This window comes from Frieseomelitta varia, unplaced genomic scaffold, assembly GCF_011392965.1.
Source record: "Frieseomelitta varia isolate USP_RPSP 00005682 unplaced genomic scaffold, Fvar_1.2 scaffold_68, whole genome shotgun sequence".
NCBI classification, from domain to species: Eukaryota; Metazoa; Arthropoda; class Insecta; order Hymenoptera; family Apidae; genus Frieseomelitta; species Frieseomelitta varia.
The window spans coordinates 12,637-30,720 of record NW_025110456.1 but is presented as its reverse complement, the minus strand read 5'-3'; the positions used below and the strand labels follow the sequence as shown (position 1 = coordinate 30,720).

At 27.1% G+C, this 18,084-nt stretch overlaps 6 protein-coding genes across 18 annotated transcripts; 3 read left to right on the top strand and 3 right to left on the bottom strand.

Annotated features, from left to right (window-relative positions):
- Window positions 1–5: 5 nt before the first annotated feature.
- LOC122535166 (transmembrane protein 68) lies at window positions 6–2,318 on the bottom strand. Of its 4 annotated transcripts, XM_043666439.1 has the most exons (7): window positions 1,963–2,317; window positions 1,835–1,846; window positions 1,393–1,531; window positions 1,220–1,314; window positions 722–1,083; window positions 441–644; window positions 7–364 (listed from the first exon to the last, which is right to left on the bottom strand). In XM_043666439.1, exons 3-7 carry the CDS (start codon window positions 1,482–1,484, stop codon window positions 257–259), a joined length of 861 nt encoding a protein of 286 aa, XP_043522374.1. In that variant the 5' UTR covers window positions 1,485–1,531; window positions 1,835–1,846; window positions 1,963–2,317; the 3' UTR covers window positions 7–256. The 4 variants fall into 4 exon arrangements, with proteins under 4 accessions (XP_043522371.1, XP_043522375.1, XP_043522374.1 ...); XM_043666436.1 differs by having other exon boundaries at window positions 6–364; window positions 1,835–2,318; XM_043666440.1 differs by lacking the exon at window positions 1,393–1,531 and having other exon boundaries at window positions 6–364; window positions 1,963–2,318.
- Window positions 2,319–2,726: 408 nt separating this feature from the next.
- Window positions 2,727–6,130, top strand: LOC122535161 (E3 ubiquitin-protein ligase MARCHF5-like). 7 transcript variants are annotated; one of them, XM_043666426.1, is made up of 8 exons: window positions 2,727–3,030; window positions 3,783–3,880; window positions 3,944–4,009; window positions 4,522–4,684; window positions 4,775–4,983; window positions 5,115–5,433; window positions 5,498–5,663; window positions 5,730–6,130. In XM_043666426.1, exons 2-8 carry the CDS (start codon window positions 3,832–3,834, stop codon window positions 5,886–5,888), a joined length of 1,131 nt encoding a protein of 376 aa, XP_043522361.1. In that variant the 5' UTR covers window positions 2,727–3,030; window positions 3,783–3,831; the 3' UTR covers window positions 5,889–6,130. The 7 variants fall into 7 exon arrangements, with proteins under 7 accessions (XP_043522361.1, XP_043522360.1, XP_043522358.1 ...); XM_043666425.1 differs by having other exon boundaries at window positions 2,727–3,141; XM_043666423.1 differs by having other exon boundaries at window positions 2,728–3,030; window positions 3,783–4,009.
- A 689-nt stretch (window positions 6,131–6,819) lies between these two features.
- Window positions 6,820–8,971, bottom strand: LOC122535167 (2-aminoethanethiol dioxygenase). Of its 2 annotated transcripts, XM_043666441.1 has the most exons (3): window positions 8,604–8,971; window positions 8,088–8,428; window positions 6,820–7,974 (listed from the first exon to the last, which is right to left on the bottom strand). In XM_043666441.1, the coding sequence occupies exons 2-3, from the start codon at window positions 8,385–8,387 to the stop codon at window positions 7,579–7,581; spliced, it is 696 nt and encodes a 231-aa protein (XP_043522376.1). In that variant the 5' UTR covers window positions 8,388–8,428; window positions 8,604–8,971; the 3' UTR covers window positions 6,820–7,578. The 2 variants fall into 2 exon arrangements, with proteins under 2 accessions (XP_043522376.1, XP_043522377.1); XM_043666442.1 differs by lacking the exon at window positions 8,604–8,971 and having other exon boundaries at window positions 8,088–8,554.
- A 323-nt stretch (window positions 8,972–9,294) lies between these two features.
- LOC122535163 lies at window positions 9,295–9,846 on the bottom strand. The gene has a single exon (XM_043666431.1). It carries the CDS (start codon window positions 9,651–9,653, stop codon window positions 9,363–9,365), a length of 291 nt encoding a protein of 96 aa, XP_043522366.1. The 5' UTR covers window positions 9,654–9,846; the 3' UTR covers window positions 9,295–9,362.
- Window positions 9,790–13,568, top strand: LOC122535162 (uncharacterized protein C2orf42 homolog). 3 transcript variants are annotated; one of them, XM_043666428.1, is made up of 7 exons: window positions 9,790–9,867; window positions 10,567–10,955; window positions 11,060–11,383; window positions 11,462–11,678; window positions 11,745–11,950; window positions 12,028–12,940; window positions 13,053–13,568. In XM_043666428.1, exons 1-7 carry the CDS (start codon window positions 9,834–9,836, stop codon window positions 13,220–13,222), a joined length of 2,253 nt encoding a protein of 750 aa, XP_043522363.1. In that variant the 5' UTR covers window positions 9,790–9,833; the 3' UTR covers window positions 13,223–13,568. The 3 variants fall into 3 exon arrangements, with proteins under 3 accessions (XP_043522363.1, XP_043522364.1, XP_043522365.1); XM_043666429.1 differs by lacking the exon at window positions 9,790–9,867 and adding an exon at window positions 9,954–10,071; XM_043666430.1 differs by lacking the exon at window positions 9,790–9,867 and adding an exon at window positions 10,118–10,200.
- Window positions 13,569–15,226: 1,658 nt separating this feature from the next.
- Window positions 15,227–17,362, top strand: LOC122535157 (transcription factor BTF3 homolog 4). Its single transcript, XM_043666417.1, has 4 exons — window positions 15,227–15,468; window positions 15,958–16,329; window positions 17,010–17,136; window positions 17,212–17,362. Exons 1-3 carry the CDS (start codon window positions 15,391–15,393, stop codon window positions 17,118–17,120), a joined length of 561 nt encoding a protein of 186 aa, XP_043522352.1. The 5' UTR covers window positions 15,227–15,390; the 3' UTR covers window positions 17,121–17,136; window positions 17,212–17,362.
- Window positions 17,363–18,084: the final 722 nt, after the last annotated feature.

The following is an 18,084-nucleotide window of genomic DNA, read 5'->3' as shown; positions in this document are numbered from 1 at the left end:
ACTTCCATATCACCTAAGAATTAAAATAAAATATATAAAATATTCATCTAATAATTAAAAGGACGAATAAATTATTACACTACAAAAAGTAAGTACATTGCATAATCGAAAAATTAACTTTAAATTTAATAGAACCTCCCACTACTAAATATTACTAAAGCACCATAAATTAAAGATATAAAATTTTAAACCAAAAAAAGCATAACATTTTAAATACCCATGATTTGAGATACAATATTTGAGTAAATACTAAAACTTATGATTCTCTTTTCTCTGCAGTATATACTCTTTCTAATAAAGCTAATGATATACTTCCAGGTATTCTTTGATGTTGATTTATTAAATTGTTGAGTGCATCAGCAACCTGAAAACATGTTTTTCATGTATGTATACTGTTTATTTAAAGTCCAGTAAAACTAAAACATTTAGATATTTCTTACCTTTATTTGTAACTCTTCTGGTGTTAGATTTTCATCATATAGAATTGGTTTACCAACATATGTTGTCAATTTTACGGGAAAACCACCAAAGATAGGTACAAAAGGAAATCTAGTGGCAGCATATATTCTCAACCATATTCTTCTACCCCAACTTATTGTTCTAAATGCTTCTCTAATATTTTTTGTAAATAAAGGTACTATGCACTGTTACAAAAATATTAATATTTAAAAATAATATTTAAAAATAATACAAATATAAAAAGGAAATATAACTAACGTACCACTTTAGCATCCAATGCAACTTTTGCAAAACCCACTCGTTTCTTCCACATTAATTGGTAGTAAGAATCACCAAATTGAGCTTCATACACACCACCAGGTGAGATAGCAAGCATATTACCTTCTTTCAATATAGTAGAACATGTTTGAATTGTACCAGGTATAACTTTTAATACATCAGAAATGATAGACCACCCAGGACATTTAAAAAGAAATCTATCTGCTACTGTATGAATTAATTTTGAATTTAAAAGTAATATTTTAGATATAAAGTAATAAAGATCTATAGGAATAGCTCCATGATAATATACAAAAAGTATTGGTTCATTTTGTGGTATATTTTCAAGCCCAACTACTTCATATCCTATAAAAGATAGATAAGATATAACAAATTTTACATTTCTCATCTATAAATATATTCTTCACAGAAACTACATTATATAATTTATTTTTATAAAATCTAAAACTATTGTACTTAATTAATTTCATATGTAACATACCATACCAAATCCAACCATGGGCATCCCAAACTGCAGCTACTACATTACGAGCTGCATTTCTCCAATCTGTTCCATATGCATTTCTTAATGTAGCTCTATTAAATAAATCAAAATTGCATAAAATAATTACATAAAACTTATCACTAATACATGTTGAAAGTATAAAAACCAACCTGTGTAACTTATACACATACAATATTAATGCAGTTAAATATAGTAATATTACAATCACAAGTGGAAGCAGGAATGTTATTAAAAGTGGCATTAGAAGCCATGATAACCAGAGTGTAAAATCCACGTCGATATATTCAACTAAAAAGAATATAATATTGTATATAATTGTTATACAAAATTTTCACATAATCTAATAGACAAATAATATATAACATTTCTTATTAATATATAAAATGTTTTATAAGAAATTTACAAATTTCTTTTAAGGTATGAAAAGCTAAATATATTATTACCGACAAAAAATACTAATCTATTATCTAAACATGCTTACAATGCTATGCTCTTTTATTTGGAAATTATGTCGGTGTTTTCTGTTTATGTGCATAAAATTACATTATACCAATAACATATACATATATATATATAAAATTATATTTTTACCTATAGCATCTTCTAAAATTTTCCGTAGGTTAAATATTATGGGAAACATGTTTAGATTATGAAAAAAGTGAAAACAATAGTAAATGTATTATAATTACAAAAAATCTGATACTTTATCAAACACCCACATATTCACTATTGGCAATATAGGCATCAGTCTGCTGATTTTGCTTCCGTATTTCTTGAGTCACTCAATTACATTCATAATTGTAACTAATTATTAATAATATTCATTAATTATGATAATATTCATTAAGATGGATTGTTTATACTTAATCAAGATGCATTTTGACATTTGTTATTTATCACAGTTTCTACGGCTATGTATAACTCATAGATAATTTTGATTATTCTTTTAACAATGTCATACAAATTTTACACATTGTACGCTTAAATTTTCTAGTTAAATATTGAATATGTATGCATGATACACTATACACGTTATTCGGTAAAAGATAATAGCAACTAACTTCATGTACGTTATTTTGAATTTACAAATATAACATAAACATATTCCTTATTGTATTCAAATTTTCAACAGTTATGCACAACAGAATTAATATTTTATCTAACATCACTATACATACTTGTTGAAATATTTATTATTTATAGATCAAAAATTTTTTAATTCATTATGTTTAAGTATGTAATGTATACTTTAGCGTACATATGAATTATAATTTTACTGCATGTGAAAATAATGAGAATACTACAATTAAGTATGAACAAACCTAAATTATAGTAAATTATTTAATAAATTTATTACAACAATCATTTTAAAAATGGCGCTGAAAATTGAAAAAAATAAAACAGTATAAATCACGGATCTTAAAAAAAAAGACGAAATTACTAAACAAAATGTATCTGGAGAATCGAAGTAAACGGAACAATTGCGAATATTTATATATAAAAACTTTAATAGATTGGAGAATATAAATTTCAATCAATGTTTGGAAAGTTGGAGAATATCGTTAAGAAGTCATTGGAAAGATGTTCGATATTGCTCTGAAGTTTGACGATATATTTCATTGGCGAACTTTCGTACTGTAATATATTGCCACTATAAGGAGCAATTTCACGCAACCTTTAATCGTTACCAATAAGACTGAAAAACGAAATAAATCAATTTGTAAAGTGAATTTGGATACGTTCCCAGTTTTTCCCCATTAGAATTGCAAAATATTAAAGATCACGACGTAACTAAATTATTCTCGTGTTTATTTAATATTGTACTTTAAAAAATGTCTATGGTCTCATTGTTTCGTTGTAAATGTGTAATAGTGGGTTATTTATGAATGTTGCTTCAGGTAGACACTATTACTTTCGATTTCAATAATGTATTTGCATCATTACTAACATATGATATCAATTCTATGTGTCACTTTTCTTGTACAACCTTTGTTTGATTAAAGATATTTCATTAACAAAGTTTGTTGCGATATATTGTTACTTTAGTCCGCAATGAAATGTGTTAATCAGTGGACGATCAACCTCACCACGACGTGTCAGTAGTTAACAAAATGGTCTTGCAATATTAACATTCTTTTTTAATTGAATATCGATGTTATCCGACATAGTAGAAGAAAGGCTTGCATATATTACTTTCTCAATATCTTTTTGAAATTTGTTTCCGTCGTGTCTATAGAAATAAAGATATATAATATGCTAAATAAAAAAATGTCTGAAAAGGTAATTGTCTTTTAAATGAAATTTAATGTCAAATAAAAGTAGACATGCATATGTATGATCTTATGCAATGCCCTTGAAATTTGTTGCAAGTTGTATCAGTATGATATAATTAATAATAATTATATACATTTGTATATGTATATGTATATATATATATTGTTATTTCATTAATGTCATCATATAATTACATATATTTAAGCTATTGTACAGACTGATAAACTTTATGTTTCTATAACTGATAACATTTATTTTTTTTTAGGTATAACATAGTAATGCAATATTGAAAAATCATATTTTATTAAAACAAAATGTCAGAGAACAATTTGCCGCACATTTCATATGGACTTGATTCACCTGGTAGGATAGTACATCTAGAATCTAGTATTGCAAGGTCTAATATCAGTCGTCTTCCAAGTATAGAAGAAACATTAAGAAGACTTGGCACAAATCTGAGGGCAGAAAGACAAATTAATGAATCAAATAATGGTAAAATTGAATAATATTATTCTATTATCAATACATTAATATTATATTATAATAATATTATTGTATTATCAATAGATATTTAATTAAATAATTATATATGTATTAATAATAGTATTTTTTGTTAATAATACACAATTTATAGTTTTTCAATTTTTGGAAATGTTGTAACATATATAGAAAAAAATTAATAAAATAATATTTGAAATTAAAATATTAAATATTAAATGATTTCAAATGTTTATGCCTAATTTTCAGAGATGGCAGGAGCATTATTGTAGTTTGGCATGGATGTTTTATTAGTATAGATATTGTGTGTGCTTAGTAAAGAATAACAAATTGATTGATATAACTCTTTACTTTAAAATGTATGTATCTGTGTGTTTTATTTTCAAATTGGGCATAAACTTTTGCAAACATTCAGTATAATTTTTGTAACGTATATTTCAGAAATTTAATTATGTAATATCACTTATATTATGTATTAAGATACTAATGAATATATTTCATTATAGAAATACCTGATGCTCAATCTCCAGCAATTGTATCTGATGAGGAACCGTTACCTATTGTATTATCAGAATCTGCAAACAATGCTCAACCAAATGATGTGATTGATGGGCCATCTTCTCCAAACCAATCAGAAATTAATGCACCAGTAGTAAACACAGAAGATGAGTATGTATAATTATATATGTAGAAGAATATAATTTAATATATGTAGAAGAAAGTATATGTTCTGTGACAAAATATTTCTCTTCAATTTAGTAAAAGATATTGTTGGGTATGCTTTGCAACGGATGAAGATGATACAACTGCTTCATGGGTAAAACCATGTCATTGTCGTGGCACAACTAAATGGGTACATCAAGGATGTATACAGAGATGGGTTGATGAAAAACAAAAAGGACGTGCAGGTGCACATGTAGCATGTCCACAGTGTAATACAGAATACATTATTGTATACCCAAATATGGGTTAGTTATTTTAATTTTTATAAATTTGCTAAATTTGTCATTATAATATAATTACTATAATTATTACAATATAAATATGCTACAAATATATGTATATTACATATATGTTAAATGTGATATATTTGTTGCAGGGCCATTAGTAATCGTATTGGACACTATCGATGGTGTAATTTTCCGAATTTGCCCATTTATTGCAGCTAGTATAGTTGCTGCATCTATATATTGGACAGCTGTAACATATGGAGCAGTAACTGTAATGCAAGTAGTTGGTCACAAGGATGGTCTAGCTATGATGGAACAAGCTGATCCTTTGGTATTATTAGTTGGTTTGCCAACTATACCAATAATGTTAGTTTTGGGAAAAATGCTGAGATGGGAAGATCAAGCACTTAGTCTTTTAAGGCGACATGCATGTAAAGTTCCTATTTTGAGGCATTTCTTACCTAGTAGGTATGTACATAATTTGAAATAATTGTATTGTATATTTTATATTTATAAGTCTTTATTATTCTAGTCATTCAAGTGATGATAGATCACACTCTGAAGATGTACCACCTATGAGTGATCCAGTATCAGCAACTCGTATCCTTTGTGGTGCACTTTTATTACCTAGTATTGCTAGCATATGTGGCAAAATATTTTTTGAAAGTATACATTCTAATTTTCATAGGACATTGCTTGTATGTATTCAAATATATTTGTTATTAATTAAACAATTGTTCTGAACCTTTTATGTATTTTTGCAGGGAGGTATAGCATTCATAACAATAAAAGGTGCATTCAAGATTTATCATAAACAACAACAATATGTAAGACAATGTCAACGTCGTATAATGGATTATACAGAAAATAATGTTGCACTATATAGAAGACAACAAAATTCTGAAACCAATCAGACCAGCTAAATAAACATATGCAAGAGATTCTTGAAGATATTACATTTCAGTTCAAAAAAACTAAACTTTATAGTGTACTTTTATGTAATAAGTTTGTGGGTATTTTAATCAGGTCTAACAAATACATAAGTTATATAGCTACATCCCCAGTGCGTGCACACATACATACATACAAACATACAAAAATAATCATATACATAAATATAATTAACGAATTATTATCTGTCTGAGAAAGAACAATTTAATTGAAAGAAAATGAAAATGTTACGTCTCTTAAATTCAACCATCAGGGAAATAATAATAATAATAATGTCCATTCATCCTTCCTTGCATAATAAGTAAGAATTGATATATGTTGATGCCTTTAATACAATTCAATTTTCTTCCGTTTAAAAGAATCATCTGAGAAGAAAATATCATTATACTAAATTTGTAGTTTGTTATTGATGAAAATTGTATATTTTATGAAGTTAACATGATATGAGTTTTTTGTGCATTAATAAAAATAGGTAAAATATGTTTTTAGGAATTCTTCACATTTTGACTACTGATGTAAAAAGGGATACAATCTTTAGAAAAAAAATTTATTTCTACTATCGATAAGTCTTGGATTAGGTATTGACTTATATATTAATATATATTAAATAAAAGAATTTTGAAATAAAATTTTATGTAAATGCTTTATTTGCTGTAGGTATAAGACATTAGTAAACATCAATTTAAATCAATAAATCCTACTGTCTAGATAATATAGATAAAAATTAATAAATTGATTGTTACATTTTAATTTTTTAAGTTAAATCATATTCATTATTTTTATTTCACTACTTGCCATTATTTTTAGATATTAATTCAAAGTATTTTTTTAAATGATCTATAAATATATAATAATTAATAATTATAAAATAAAATTTGGGAATGACAGAAAAAAAAAACTATATAATATATAAATATATTTATTATTAAGCTTTTTTCTTTTTAATGTAAAGTGTTTAAGTACAATATATATAATTTAAAAATATTAATTATCTTGAAAAAATTGAACTTCTTGGTCTGTAAGAACTGTGTAGACACAATTAAGTTGAAAAAATAATATATACATCAAAATGTAATGCATATCCATTTACAACAAATCTATTCTATAAATCTACTTCTTAAATATTTTGTGATATAAGTAAGTATTATATTTTTTATACAAATAAAATTTCTGTTTTTATTTAATAATTATCATATGCTTTTGTTTATCACGTATTACATATAAAGTGTATTATAATACATTTTTTGTTTACATCCTTATTCTACATACCAATGAAAGAGTAAATATAATGTAATTATTCCATATTTATGATTTTTATACAGGTAACTTTTTCACATACAAAAGTCAATAAAAATGCAAGTGATTAGAAATTATAATTGATTTCAATCTAAAATTCACAATAAATAAAACTCAACTATATTCAGTATAAATTAATATAAAATATAAAATTTGCATACTTTATATGACCCAAACAATCTCGTATACTTATACATATTTATATACTCTTGCAGAAAGGTACAAGAGATAAACACCAATATTACACATTTAATTAGAATTTAAATATCCTTAAAAATTTATAATACATTTATAAAAGTAAATGAATGCAATAAAATGCAAAACTTTCTAACAAATAGAACAAGAAATATTTTTTGATGCTTCAGGTCACATTAAGGGTGGTCCTGTGTATTTAAGACTTCCAGAATAAAAATCTGGTGGACCTTCAATAACCACCAATTTAACTTCCTCCACTATATCTGGTGAATCTGTACATAACTTTGAACTACTAACAGTTTTGAAAAATGTACAAGGTCTTGGACCCTTTCCAGAATCATCTACATCATAAGGAGGACTAAGTATATCCAGAAATGCAGCAGGACCTTCAATACATGTGATTTCATGTAAGTTCTTATCTTTTGGTGTAAGAGTACATGCAGGTGAATTACTATGTAAAGATATTGGTTTGTGTCTAAGTGCCATTACTTCTTTGTTCAATCTGATTGTATGATCTTCATTTGCTTTTAAAGTATAATTGTTTATTTGAACTACACCACTGATTACCTATATTTTAAAGTAAAATAATGACAATCTTAACATAAAATACAAATTCTCAGTATAATTATTAATAATATACATTATAATATTAATATTAAGAAATGATATATATGTCATACCTTTAAAAATCCATACATTCCAGGATGATCATGTATTGGCATTGTGAATCCATGTTTTAATATGAAGATGGAAATAGCAAAATCTTTATTTTCAAATATGTCAATAACCCACATTGGTGCATGCTGTACTTGAATAAAATCAAGTATCTGTTTATTTAAATTTACATCTTCCGCTGTAATTTTGTTCATCAAGTATCGTAATTTGTCAAAGTTCTTTTGACAAAGTTTAAATCCAACATTGCCACGTTCCTCAAATGTGTTTAATGCTTGCTTCCATAACGTTTTAATTGCTGCCGTCATGTTTATGTATTTATTTTACAATACAATTGTTATAAATTCACCTTTCATAAATCATATTAATATATCAATAATTTATTTTAATAAATTCAAGATACGAACGATATCATACGTAATTTAAAAGCTTTGTTAATAGTCTTAATAATTATGAGATGAAAAGTTTAATACAAAAAAAAAACATATTAATCGTTTAAATTAAAGAAATATTTTGATAAATACCATTCAATTTTTACACACAAATATTATTTACATTCAACCTTTTCTCCCAAAATTTCACTAAATTAGAGTCGTCAATATTGTTGAAAGTTATTTCATATTTAGAGGTTAGATAAATTGTGTATTTATATTTTATTATATATATATATTATATAGTTTTTAATTAATACTTTTTCAATACTTTTTACAGAATAACACAAATTATTAATCGCTTATTCTTTAATTAATCTGGTCCCTGCGCATACTTCACATTTGATACAAAACTTTGCTAAACATGGCTATGTGACTTGTTCTCATACCAACATAGATGATATTGTAAACATAAAGTAAAATTTTTATTTAAATAACTTTTTTTTGTTTCCTACACTGAATCTATAGATGGATACAAATTGTAATAGTTTAATAATGTAATAATTTAATTGTAACATATGAGAAAGATAATTTATTTAATTCAATAATTTTTTACTTAATAATAAATAAATAAAAAAAAAAGAAAATAAGCTATTTTTAAATATTTAATGGTATATTGCTACAATAATGCCTTCACATAATGTTTTTCGAAGGGAAGAGTGCTTTTTTTTATTGAAACTCGTACATTTAAATAAATAATAGAAAGAAGAGGTGTAAAATATGTACTTTAATTATCGGACAAATATTAAAGTATTACAATTGTTGTAAAAATAATTTTGGAAAATATTGTAAAAATATTTTTGGAAAATGTTACAACATTTTAATAAATATGATTCTCATTTTATAATAACGTTACACTGTGCCACACCATGCAACATTATTCTCCTTCAAACGACGTTTCAGTGTTAAAATACTCATGTTTATTCCCTTTTTTGCCAAAAGAGCTTGCCCTTTACGCAAGGACAGGTTTGGATTTTTTGAATAAAGCCGCATAATCGCTCTATCTTCACTTTTCGTTGTAACCCGCTTCGAACTTCGATCAGGAAAATCATCCACACATTTTGTCTTTTTGTAACGTTGCACCCACTTGTCAACGAATTGAGGGGACTTATGCAAATATTTTGCTGCAGTTCTTACAATCATTTGAATGATGGCATAAGAACCCCGCTTCAAAGCGTTTAGCGTATTTTATACTCATCTCGAAGAGGACTATGTTGCTCAACAGAATCGAGGATACTAAGAGCCTGAAAGCTACTGCATATAACAGACTGATTCATATGTTTATAATACCACGATCTCCGGCTCAGTCGATACCAAGTTTCAATGATATCGCGTCCACGCTCTTGTGATACATACTGTAAGAATAATTGGAAAATTATTCGATTCTGTGAATTTGGGTTAACGTTGCCCAGAAAGGAATGCCCTCTATCGTAAATGGTAGCAGTTTAGCATTGAGATGAGCTTTATTTATTTACTATCAGAAGCAAACTTTTCTGTAATATAATTATTAGTGAAAAGCATATAACTTATTTCTCTTATTATAAGAATTCTGTTGCGAAAGGTAGGAGTAGCTAAAAGTTTCATACCTCTAATTTCGTATATCGATTAGAATTTATAAAATGTGTCGTGTAAAACAGTGCTTTAGAATGTTCAGTAAAACTGTTTCCCTAATTTAATATTTAGTTAACTGGTACTTCCTTTCTCTTTTTAATTTAAAACTACAAATTTTCTTCATTTTTATCTAATGATTTCTACGCATTGTAAATCATAGAATTTTGTATTAACAATTATAAAATTAAGTGTTGTTTACAGTAGTATTTTGAGATATATATACATAGATACATACATATACATATATATGTATAAATAAATAATTCAAAAACTGTTATTCATATTTTATTTTCATAGTTTTGTTATTTTAAGTATTTTCATTATTAACATTATTAAAATTTATAATGTTTAAAATTAACAAATTAAATCTATTTTACAAATATATATATTTTATTTCTTGGTAAGATAATTTTACATGTTATTAATTAAATATAATATTGTTTAGCTATGTCTAATGAGGAGCGTTTGAGGAAACTACTATCTGACTTAGGTAAAGCTACATTACGTGGAATTCGCAAATGTCCAAAATGTGGAACTTATAATGGATCTCGTGGCTTATGTTGTAAAAACAAATATTGTGATGCAGTATTTAAGGAGCCTGGTGAAAAAAGAAAATTATCAACAGAGGCATGTAAACTTATTACGGGCACAACTGCCCAAGTATTTTCTGTTAGAGTACGTGATAAAGGTCCAGACTATCGTGGATTTGTTCAATTACCACTGATAAATGCCACAATTTCTAATGAAATGACAACACTTATTTCACAATCCACTGCATTATGTTTTGTTGATAGTTGTGAAAGAAGTTTTGATACTAGTGTTCTTAAATGTCATGTAAGTATTTTACACATAATAAAATACATGTTACCAACATAATGTAAATGCTAATAATGATAACTATTGATAATTAAAGAAGCTTTAGTAGTCAATTTTTACAGGAAAAGAATTCGTCCGATGTACCTGTGTCTGCATGTCAACATATACAGGCAGCTTTAAGATGCTATGCAGAAGCGCAACCATTAACTTTAAGGAATTCTATTCTATCATCTTTGAATGTAAATAATGAAATGAAACAAGAAATTTGGTTGCTCGCTACAGAAACTTCAGGCCCTTTAGTACAACGTGTGTCCAAAAATATAATGGCAGTAAAATGTAAAGCTTCACCAAAACATCCATTAGGTTATCTTCATTTTTCTTTCTTTGTTACAAAATTAAAAGATAGAATTGAGCATCGTTATTTTTGTTCTTGTTCCACATTTAAAGTAAGTATTGATAATACAAATTATATTTATATCATTTACAATTCAGAATGTTATTCACAGTATTAATAACTAATGTAGGGCATAGGTAAAACAGTAGGAGATAAACCAGATATGGCACAGTCTTCTCAAAATAAACGCTGTGTACATTTTTATGCTTGTATTTGTGCGTTTGCTAGTGATGCAAAACTATCAGAAGAATTTAGTTATTACATTAACTTAGATCAGAATGATTTAAGTATATCAAAACCATTAACAACAGTATTGCAAAATGAACAGGATAAAATAGTAGGCATTGGTAAGAAGATGTTAATTATATTTTGAATATAATATAATAAGATATTTATTTCATAAACAATTTTAGATCTTGATGGCTTAACTACGGATGATACAGACACGCATCTTTTAATATTTCGAGATGATACTTTAACAGTTCAAAGTTTAGATGGAAATAGATTAGATTTGGATTCTATGAATTTAGAATCTACAATTCTACCACATAGTATTGTTGAAAATATTGAAGTAGAATGTGATCGTACCTTATTAGAAGATAATAATATGATATCACAAGTAAGAATTATTATGTTATTTATTTGCTTGTAAAATCGAAAGACGAATTAAAATATTAACATTTTTTTGAAATCTAGGTGAATAATTTAGAAGTAATTAATGAAGATGGTGTACAACTTGGTGAAAGCACTGTTAAAATAATGAATGACCAGACAAGTATAGATTCTAAATATAATGTGCTTAATAATAGTCAGTACATATTAAATGATAATAATATAAAGATACTAAATACTGGAACTTTAAAAGTTCTTGATACAAATGCTATTTTAGATGTGAATAATATGAAATTAATTGATACGAATACCGTTTCAAATACTACTGGTGTAAAAATAGTAGATAAGAATATGTTAGTACAATATGATACTGGAAGTATATCAAATACAGAAAGTATAGCACAGCCGATTTCGACGAAGCGAAAAAGGGATGATAAACCAACAAGCACAAATAGCACAAGTTTGAATAATTTAAGCTCAATAGAACCAAGGAAAGCTAAAACAAAATTACATATTGTTAAAAAATATCAAAATCCTTGTGAAGACTTGGACGAGGCTAATATAAATTTACCTTTCATTAAATGGCTTGCATCGATAACAGAAAGAATAAATCAGACTATGCATTTTCAATTCGATGGAAAACCAGATCCTTTAGTATTTCATGTACCACAAATATTTTTTGATTGTTTACGAGAAAGAATATCTTGTGGTGGTAAAAAAAAACGTTTGCCAAATTCAACAACGGCATTTGTTAGGAAAGATGGTGTACCGTTAGGTACTTTTACCAAATATACGTGGCAAATTACTAATATTTTACATGTTAAAAGTATTTTTGAAACGCCGCTTATACCTTTGGAAATCACAAGAAGTTTTGTTCAAAACGCAGATGGTACGTATGAATTGTATAAAAGAGAAGAAACGGAAATAGATCGATATAAAAAAACCAATAATAATGCGTTGATTAAGCCCCTAGAATTAAAAACATATTTGAAAGTTGGTAAGTATTAGGCATGTAAAAAATATAATTATATATTTACAAATTATTATATGTTTTAAAAATTATCATTAGTTATTTATAAATGTTATAAATATTTCATTTTATTTTATAGGAAATACTTCTCCAAATCAAGTTGAACCAACACCATTCTTAATAGAATGGATACCAGATATTTTACCAATATCAAAAATTGGTGAGCTCAGAATTCGATTTGAATTTGGTCATGTGAAAAATGAGACTAACCATAGATGGAGGAAAATAGCACTTTTAAAGAATTACTAAATTTTATATATTTGTATTTATATTATAAAATTTTCACTTTCCTAATAATTGATGAAGTAAGATATGGACAAAAACAAACGAGAATCATTTTATGAGATAATTTACTATAATCTTTGCTTTCGAAAAATAAATAATTTAATATATCAGATTTTAGTTAACTCTCGAATAGTCGACGTAAATGAGCGACGCGGCAGGCCGACACTGGGTCACTTTTGAGTGATATAGCTGAATTTTTACTTGTTTTATACCTAACTTTTTGGTACAGGATGTTATCTAATAATATTTATAATATGGGAAGGAGAAGAGTTTGTTTAAAAAATGTAAAATTTTTATAAACATATTTTTTATTTATGTGCACTGCGTACATACAACGTTATTATGTTTTATTGCATGTTCTTTGCATATAAATCGTAAACATTTGGCACATTTATTATCATTGCCTACACATATATAGCATCTGGATCTTTTTTGCGATTCAAGTTTTGGGTGAACGGTGACCCGGTGTCGGCTACGCGAGGATTAACCCGGGATTACCCACGTGGGGGTCTAGTCGCCGGGATGTACCTGCGCTAGACCCCGAGGTGGGTAATCCCGGGTTAAAGGAAGATAATGGATGGAATATTTTTACTTTTACGCAAGGTGATTGAAAATACTATAAATAATTTTTGTTTGGAAATAGTTTCTAAATTAATAATTAAAGAATTAAAGACTGATCTAATTTTATTGTGTCCTTTTATAAATATAAAAATTAGAGAAATCGAGATATTTCATAGAATAATCGATTCATATTTTTGTGATATAAAGAATGATTATATTATTAGGCCGTGTCACCTAATGGAGGAATATTGGATTTGTGTTTTCCGGTTGCTATTCTTTGATCAAAAATTTTTTGGGTATTTTTTCATTAGAATCCCGTTGGAAAAATATTGTAGATGCAAATGATTTATTTTGTTTAAAATCATAATTTTCAAAAATATCCAACATAAATGTTTATAAAAATCCAATGTTTTATATGACATGATCTAATACATTATCAGTATCTTCTGTGCATTAAAAGAATTCACGATGCAATATATCTGTTAATTAATTTATTGGAGCTGAACATTACAAAAATTATATTAATATTATTGTCAACAGTGTGCTAAATTATTATTGTATAAGAATGTGATATATTGTAAATATATACTTTAGATTGAATGCTGTTATTTAAGAGCTAAAACATATTTACATTATTTAACAAAACTTTCTTTGTTTTAAATCTTAAAATAAATTATATATCTAAAATATTTGCAGTTGTAATTGTTTTTTTTCAGCATATTAGATAATTTTATTGGATATGTATTATATAATTTACATCATATAACAAAAATATCATTCTCATACAATTTTGAAATTTAAAAATTTCAATAAAATTTAAAAATATTTTAATAACAGGTAAAATTTCGAATTGTTATGAAAATATTATGTTGAACCACACAGTTCTATCCATTTTTACATTTGTATAAATGAACAATTAATTTGTTAACAGTAATTATGTTAAATGTAATTGCAGCTTTTAATTTTGAAATTCACGTTCGCGCCTTACATTGTATCAAATTTGGTCAATTTTCGAATAACTCGGAACAATTTTTTATTGTTACATTTATTCGATAGTTCATTTCTATTAAATTGTAATGATTTTTTCCAAATATTACAATACAACATTTTCAAATTCTATTACAGGGTCATTTAGAAAGTTTTTTTTTCTTCAAAGTCGTATATTGTAACACGATGATTTCTATAACCTCCATGTTCAGAAGAACTATCATTGAAACAATGGTTTCTTAATAAAAGAAATCTATCGTTTCAGCAAAATGTTGTCGGCAAGAAATTTTGATTTATAGAATCGTCTTGTATCAACTTCATGTGTGAACAATGTGATTCACAATTAATTGTGAAGTGTTTTGAGTTAAGATTCAAACGGAAGTATTAGCCTGCCGGAAGCTATCTCTGACGTAGGAGCTAAAGAAGCGTACACTTCCATTTTCTTGACCCTTTCGGCGAACAGGGAGCACGTGTTTGCTTGCCGGTTGTATTTAATTCATTTTGTCGTATAAAACTTTGAGTCAGATTTGTAATCTGTCCAAGTTTGGTGATCAAGAATCTGATCGTTGTACAGACAGGTTAATATGAATCCGGAAAAATTGAAGAAACTTCAAGCTCAAGTACGAATCGGCGGCAAGGGAACACCCAGACGCAAGAAGAAGGTATATAGATTTATTCCGAAAGTTAACACAAGTTTACAGAATTCTCAAGATTATCAGCGTGTCGTGAGTTCAAAAGTTTACCAAAGTGTACATTTCAAGTGTCATTTAAACAATAAGATCTGCCTACTTTCGAAAAGTGTTGTTCGATTCACGACCATCAATCGCTATTCTTAAATAATACCAAAGCTTTGTAATTCGTGTAAGACACGTTTTAATTGCCTGGTTAAATTATTTTTGTGTTCCTTATTTAATAATGTTGTTATATCATCTGTTTTGTTTTTCTTGTTTTCTCGTGCTACAGACTTGAGCTTTGATTTCGATTTTGTACTTTGTATTAAGTTTGACATAAAATCATCGATAAAAATGAGTTTTTATATTTTTGAGAAATATCCTGCATTGAAGTATAAGAGTTTACATGAAAAAAATTCTCCTGTGTGAACGATACATTTACTTATATATGCGTAAATCATTGTTTAACTACATTTTTAGGTTGTTCACGCCACTGCTGCTACAGATGATAAGAAGTTACAAAGTTGTTTAAAAAAGTTGTCTGTGAATACAATTCCTGGTATAGAAGAGGTTAATATGATTAAGGATGATGGTACCGTCATACACTTTAACAATCCAAAAGCCCAGGCTAGTTTATCTGCTAACACATTCGCCATTACTGGTCATGGCGAGAACAAACAAATAACTGACATGTTACCTGGAATAATAAGTCAATTGGGTCCTGAAGGTGTAACACAGTTGAAACGACTAGCAAGTACAGTTTCTGGAAGCACAGTTGGTAAATCAACTTTGGAAGAAGATGACGAGGTGCCAGATTTAGTGGAGAACTTTGATGAAGCTAGTAAAGAGGAGGTATATTATGACACCGAATAACATTAACTATTATACGTTTGAAGCTTTAAACTTTATATATAATGTATAGAAAACTATAAAAGTACATTTATTCTAGTGCATGTACGTTATCATAATAATATATTATTTATAACCAAAATTATTCTCAGTGGATTGCAAAATATGAAACATATATGTACTAAAACAATAGGTCATGATGTTTTAATAACATCATAATTTGATCTTAAATTTTAATTGTAATATAAGAGTTAGCTCATATGGATTAATATGTTCCATAGTATACTTAATATTTTGTAATTTTTTAAAGGTATTGCACACTAGTTGTATAAATATTAATCTAAAATTATCAACAACTTATGAAATATGTTGCAGTTGTATAACGTGCAGTTGTATAATTTGACTTATGTGTAGATATATGAGCATAATATATATGTAGCATAATAATAATGTATATGCAGTATATAATTTATTATATACCATTTTTTCTTTTTTTTTTTTTTTTAAGAATGTGTAACAAATAAAGAATGTGAAACTCTATTATTATAGATCTTTTTTTTTATACATTTGTACCATGTTGTTTGTAAGATCATTTTAGCTAAAAAAAATTATAAAGTTGTTTATTGATTGGAAATTTTTTCTTGTAATCATTAAATGTACATATACAATTACGTACATTTAAGGTTGCTCCAAAAAAGGAAGTGGATGAAAATGATAAAGCAGCTGGTGATAAAAAAGAAGCTGTTACGATCGATGAAAAGAAAGAAGCCCCCTTAGCTACACCTGAAGCTTAAAGTGTTCAATAACAAGGTAATTTTCTACTATGAATCCACATGAATTAAACTATATCATTAAAGGAAAATAAAATTATTTCTTCTTTTACAGCGATTTTACACAACCAACAGTTGTAATTGACAAGTCGAACAATACAAATTACAAAAGCAATGCGTAAACGAAGTATCACTATACGTACGTTATAAATATTTGACATACACTATAATAATGCTATATGAGTAACAGTTAAAAAAATAAAAAGCTGTTACAGAAATCAAAAGTTTCTACAGAGAATGTTCTTTGTTGCATTTGCTGAAAGTTGATTTTGTCTTGAATCAGCTAAAATGATCTTACTTTTCCTAAATTAATATGTTTCAATATTACATGCGAACGAGGATTGGCGTTTGAATTTAAGATACTTAATTCGAATGTTAATTCACATGAAGTACGGCGTAAACGTATAATTTTTATTGTATATTCACACTTTTTTTGTTATCTTACATTGTGTTTCTACATGTTTTTACTTATTGAGAGTAAATTCAAAGAATTTATAGAAATGTAATTGTAAATCGAAAAATAAAATTCTGGCAAGAGATAATAGCTTTCTGCCTATTCGCAGTATAGGGGAAGGAAGTTTATATGCATTGTAGAGAAAAAAAAGAAAGCCGCGCGAAATACCGAAGCACCTCTATTTTAATCGAAGTTGATATATGGATAAGAATAGTTTTTTGCAATAGCGTTCTAGCGTGAAAGAATGAGGTGTAATATTTTGTAATGTTACATGTCCCAAGAGGGGGAGGGGCTCTGCTATTTATAAAAATGCCAGGACTTATATCGGTCCCACGAACGCGAGAGAGTTTTGGAATCATGTCGGTAAGACAGGATAATGATGGTAAAAGGAGGGGATTTTGCATTTCATTTTGGAGCCGTCGGGGCTAGGACTCATCAATAGGGCTGATAGTGGCGACTCCTGCCCCAAACGCT

What these genes read in the sequence shown, in the direction of transcription:
- LOC122535166 (XM_043666436.1), bottom strand. Translation starts at nt 1,883, where the DNA reads ATGTTTCCCATAATATTTAACCTACGGAAAATTTTAGAAGATGCTATA. An exon ending in AATTTTAGAAGATGCTATAG is followed by an intron (nt 1,532 to 1,834) that starts GTAAAAATATAA and finishes TATTCTTTTTAG; the next exon opens with TTGAATATATCGACGTGGAT. An exon ending in CAGAAGAGTTACAAATAAAG is followed by an intron (nt 365 to 440) that starts GTAAGAAATATC and finishes ACATGTTTTCAG; the next exon opens with GTTGCTGATGCACTCAACAA.
- LOC122535167 (XM_043666441.1), bottom strand. Translation starts at nt 8,387, where the DNA reads ATGACGGCAGCAATTAAAACGTTATGGAAGCAAGCATTAAACACATTT. An exon ending in GAATGTATGGATTTTTAAAG is followed by an intron (nt 7,975 to 8,087) that starts GTATGACATATA and finishes TTTAAAATATAG; the next exon opens with GTAATCAGTGGTGTAGTTCA.
- LOC122535161 (XM_043666423.1), top strand. Translation starts at nt 3,832, where the DNA reads ATGTCAGAGAACAATTTGCCGCACATTTCATATGGACTTGATTCACCT. An exon ending in GTAGTAAACACAGAAGATGA is followed by an intron (nt 4,685 to 4,774) that starts GTATGTATAATT and finishes TCTTCAATTTAG; the next exon opens with TAAAAGATATTGTTGGGTAT. An exon ending in ATTTTCATAGGACATTGCTT is followed by an intron (nt 5,664 to 5,729) that starts GTATGTATTCAA and finishes GTATTTTTGCAG; the next exon opens with GGAGGTATAGCATTCATAAC.
- LOC122535163 (XM_043666431.1), bottom strand. Translation starts at nt 9,653, where the DNA reads ATGATTGTAAGAACTGCAGCAAAATATTTGCATAAGTCCCCTCAATTC.
- LOC122535162 (XM_043666428.1), top strand. Translation starts at nt 9,834, where the DNA reads ATGATATCGCGTCCACGCTCTTGTGATACATACT. An exon ending in ACGCTCTTGTGATACATACT is followed by an intron (nt 9,868 to 10,566) that starts GTAAGAATAATT and finishes AATATTGTTTAG; the next exon opens with CTATGTCTAATGAGGAGCGT. An exon ending in CTAGTGTTCTTAAATGTCAT is followed by an intron (nt 10,956 to 11,059) that starts GTAAGTATTTTA and finishes CAATTTTTACAG; the next exon opens with GAAAAGAATTCGTCCGATGT.
- LOC122535157 (XM_043666417.1), top strand. Translation starts at nt 15,391, where the DNA reads ATGAATCCGGAAAAATTGAAGAAACTTCAAGCTCAAGTACGAATCGGC. An exon ending in CACCCAGACGCAAGAAGAAG is followed by an intron (nt 15,469 to 15,957) that starts GTATATAGATTT and finishes CTACATTTTTAG; the next exon opens with GTTGTTCACGCCACTGCTGC. An exon ending in ATGAAGCTAGTAAAGAGGAG is followed by an intron (nt 16,330 to 17,009) that starts GTATATTATGAC and finishes CGTACATTTAAG; the next exon opens with GTTGCTCCAAAAAAGGAAGT.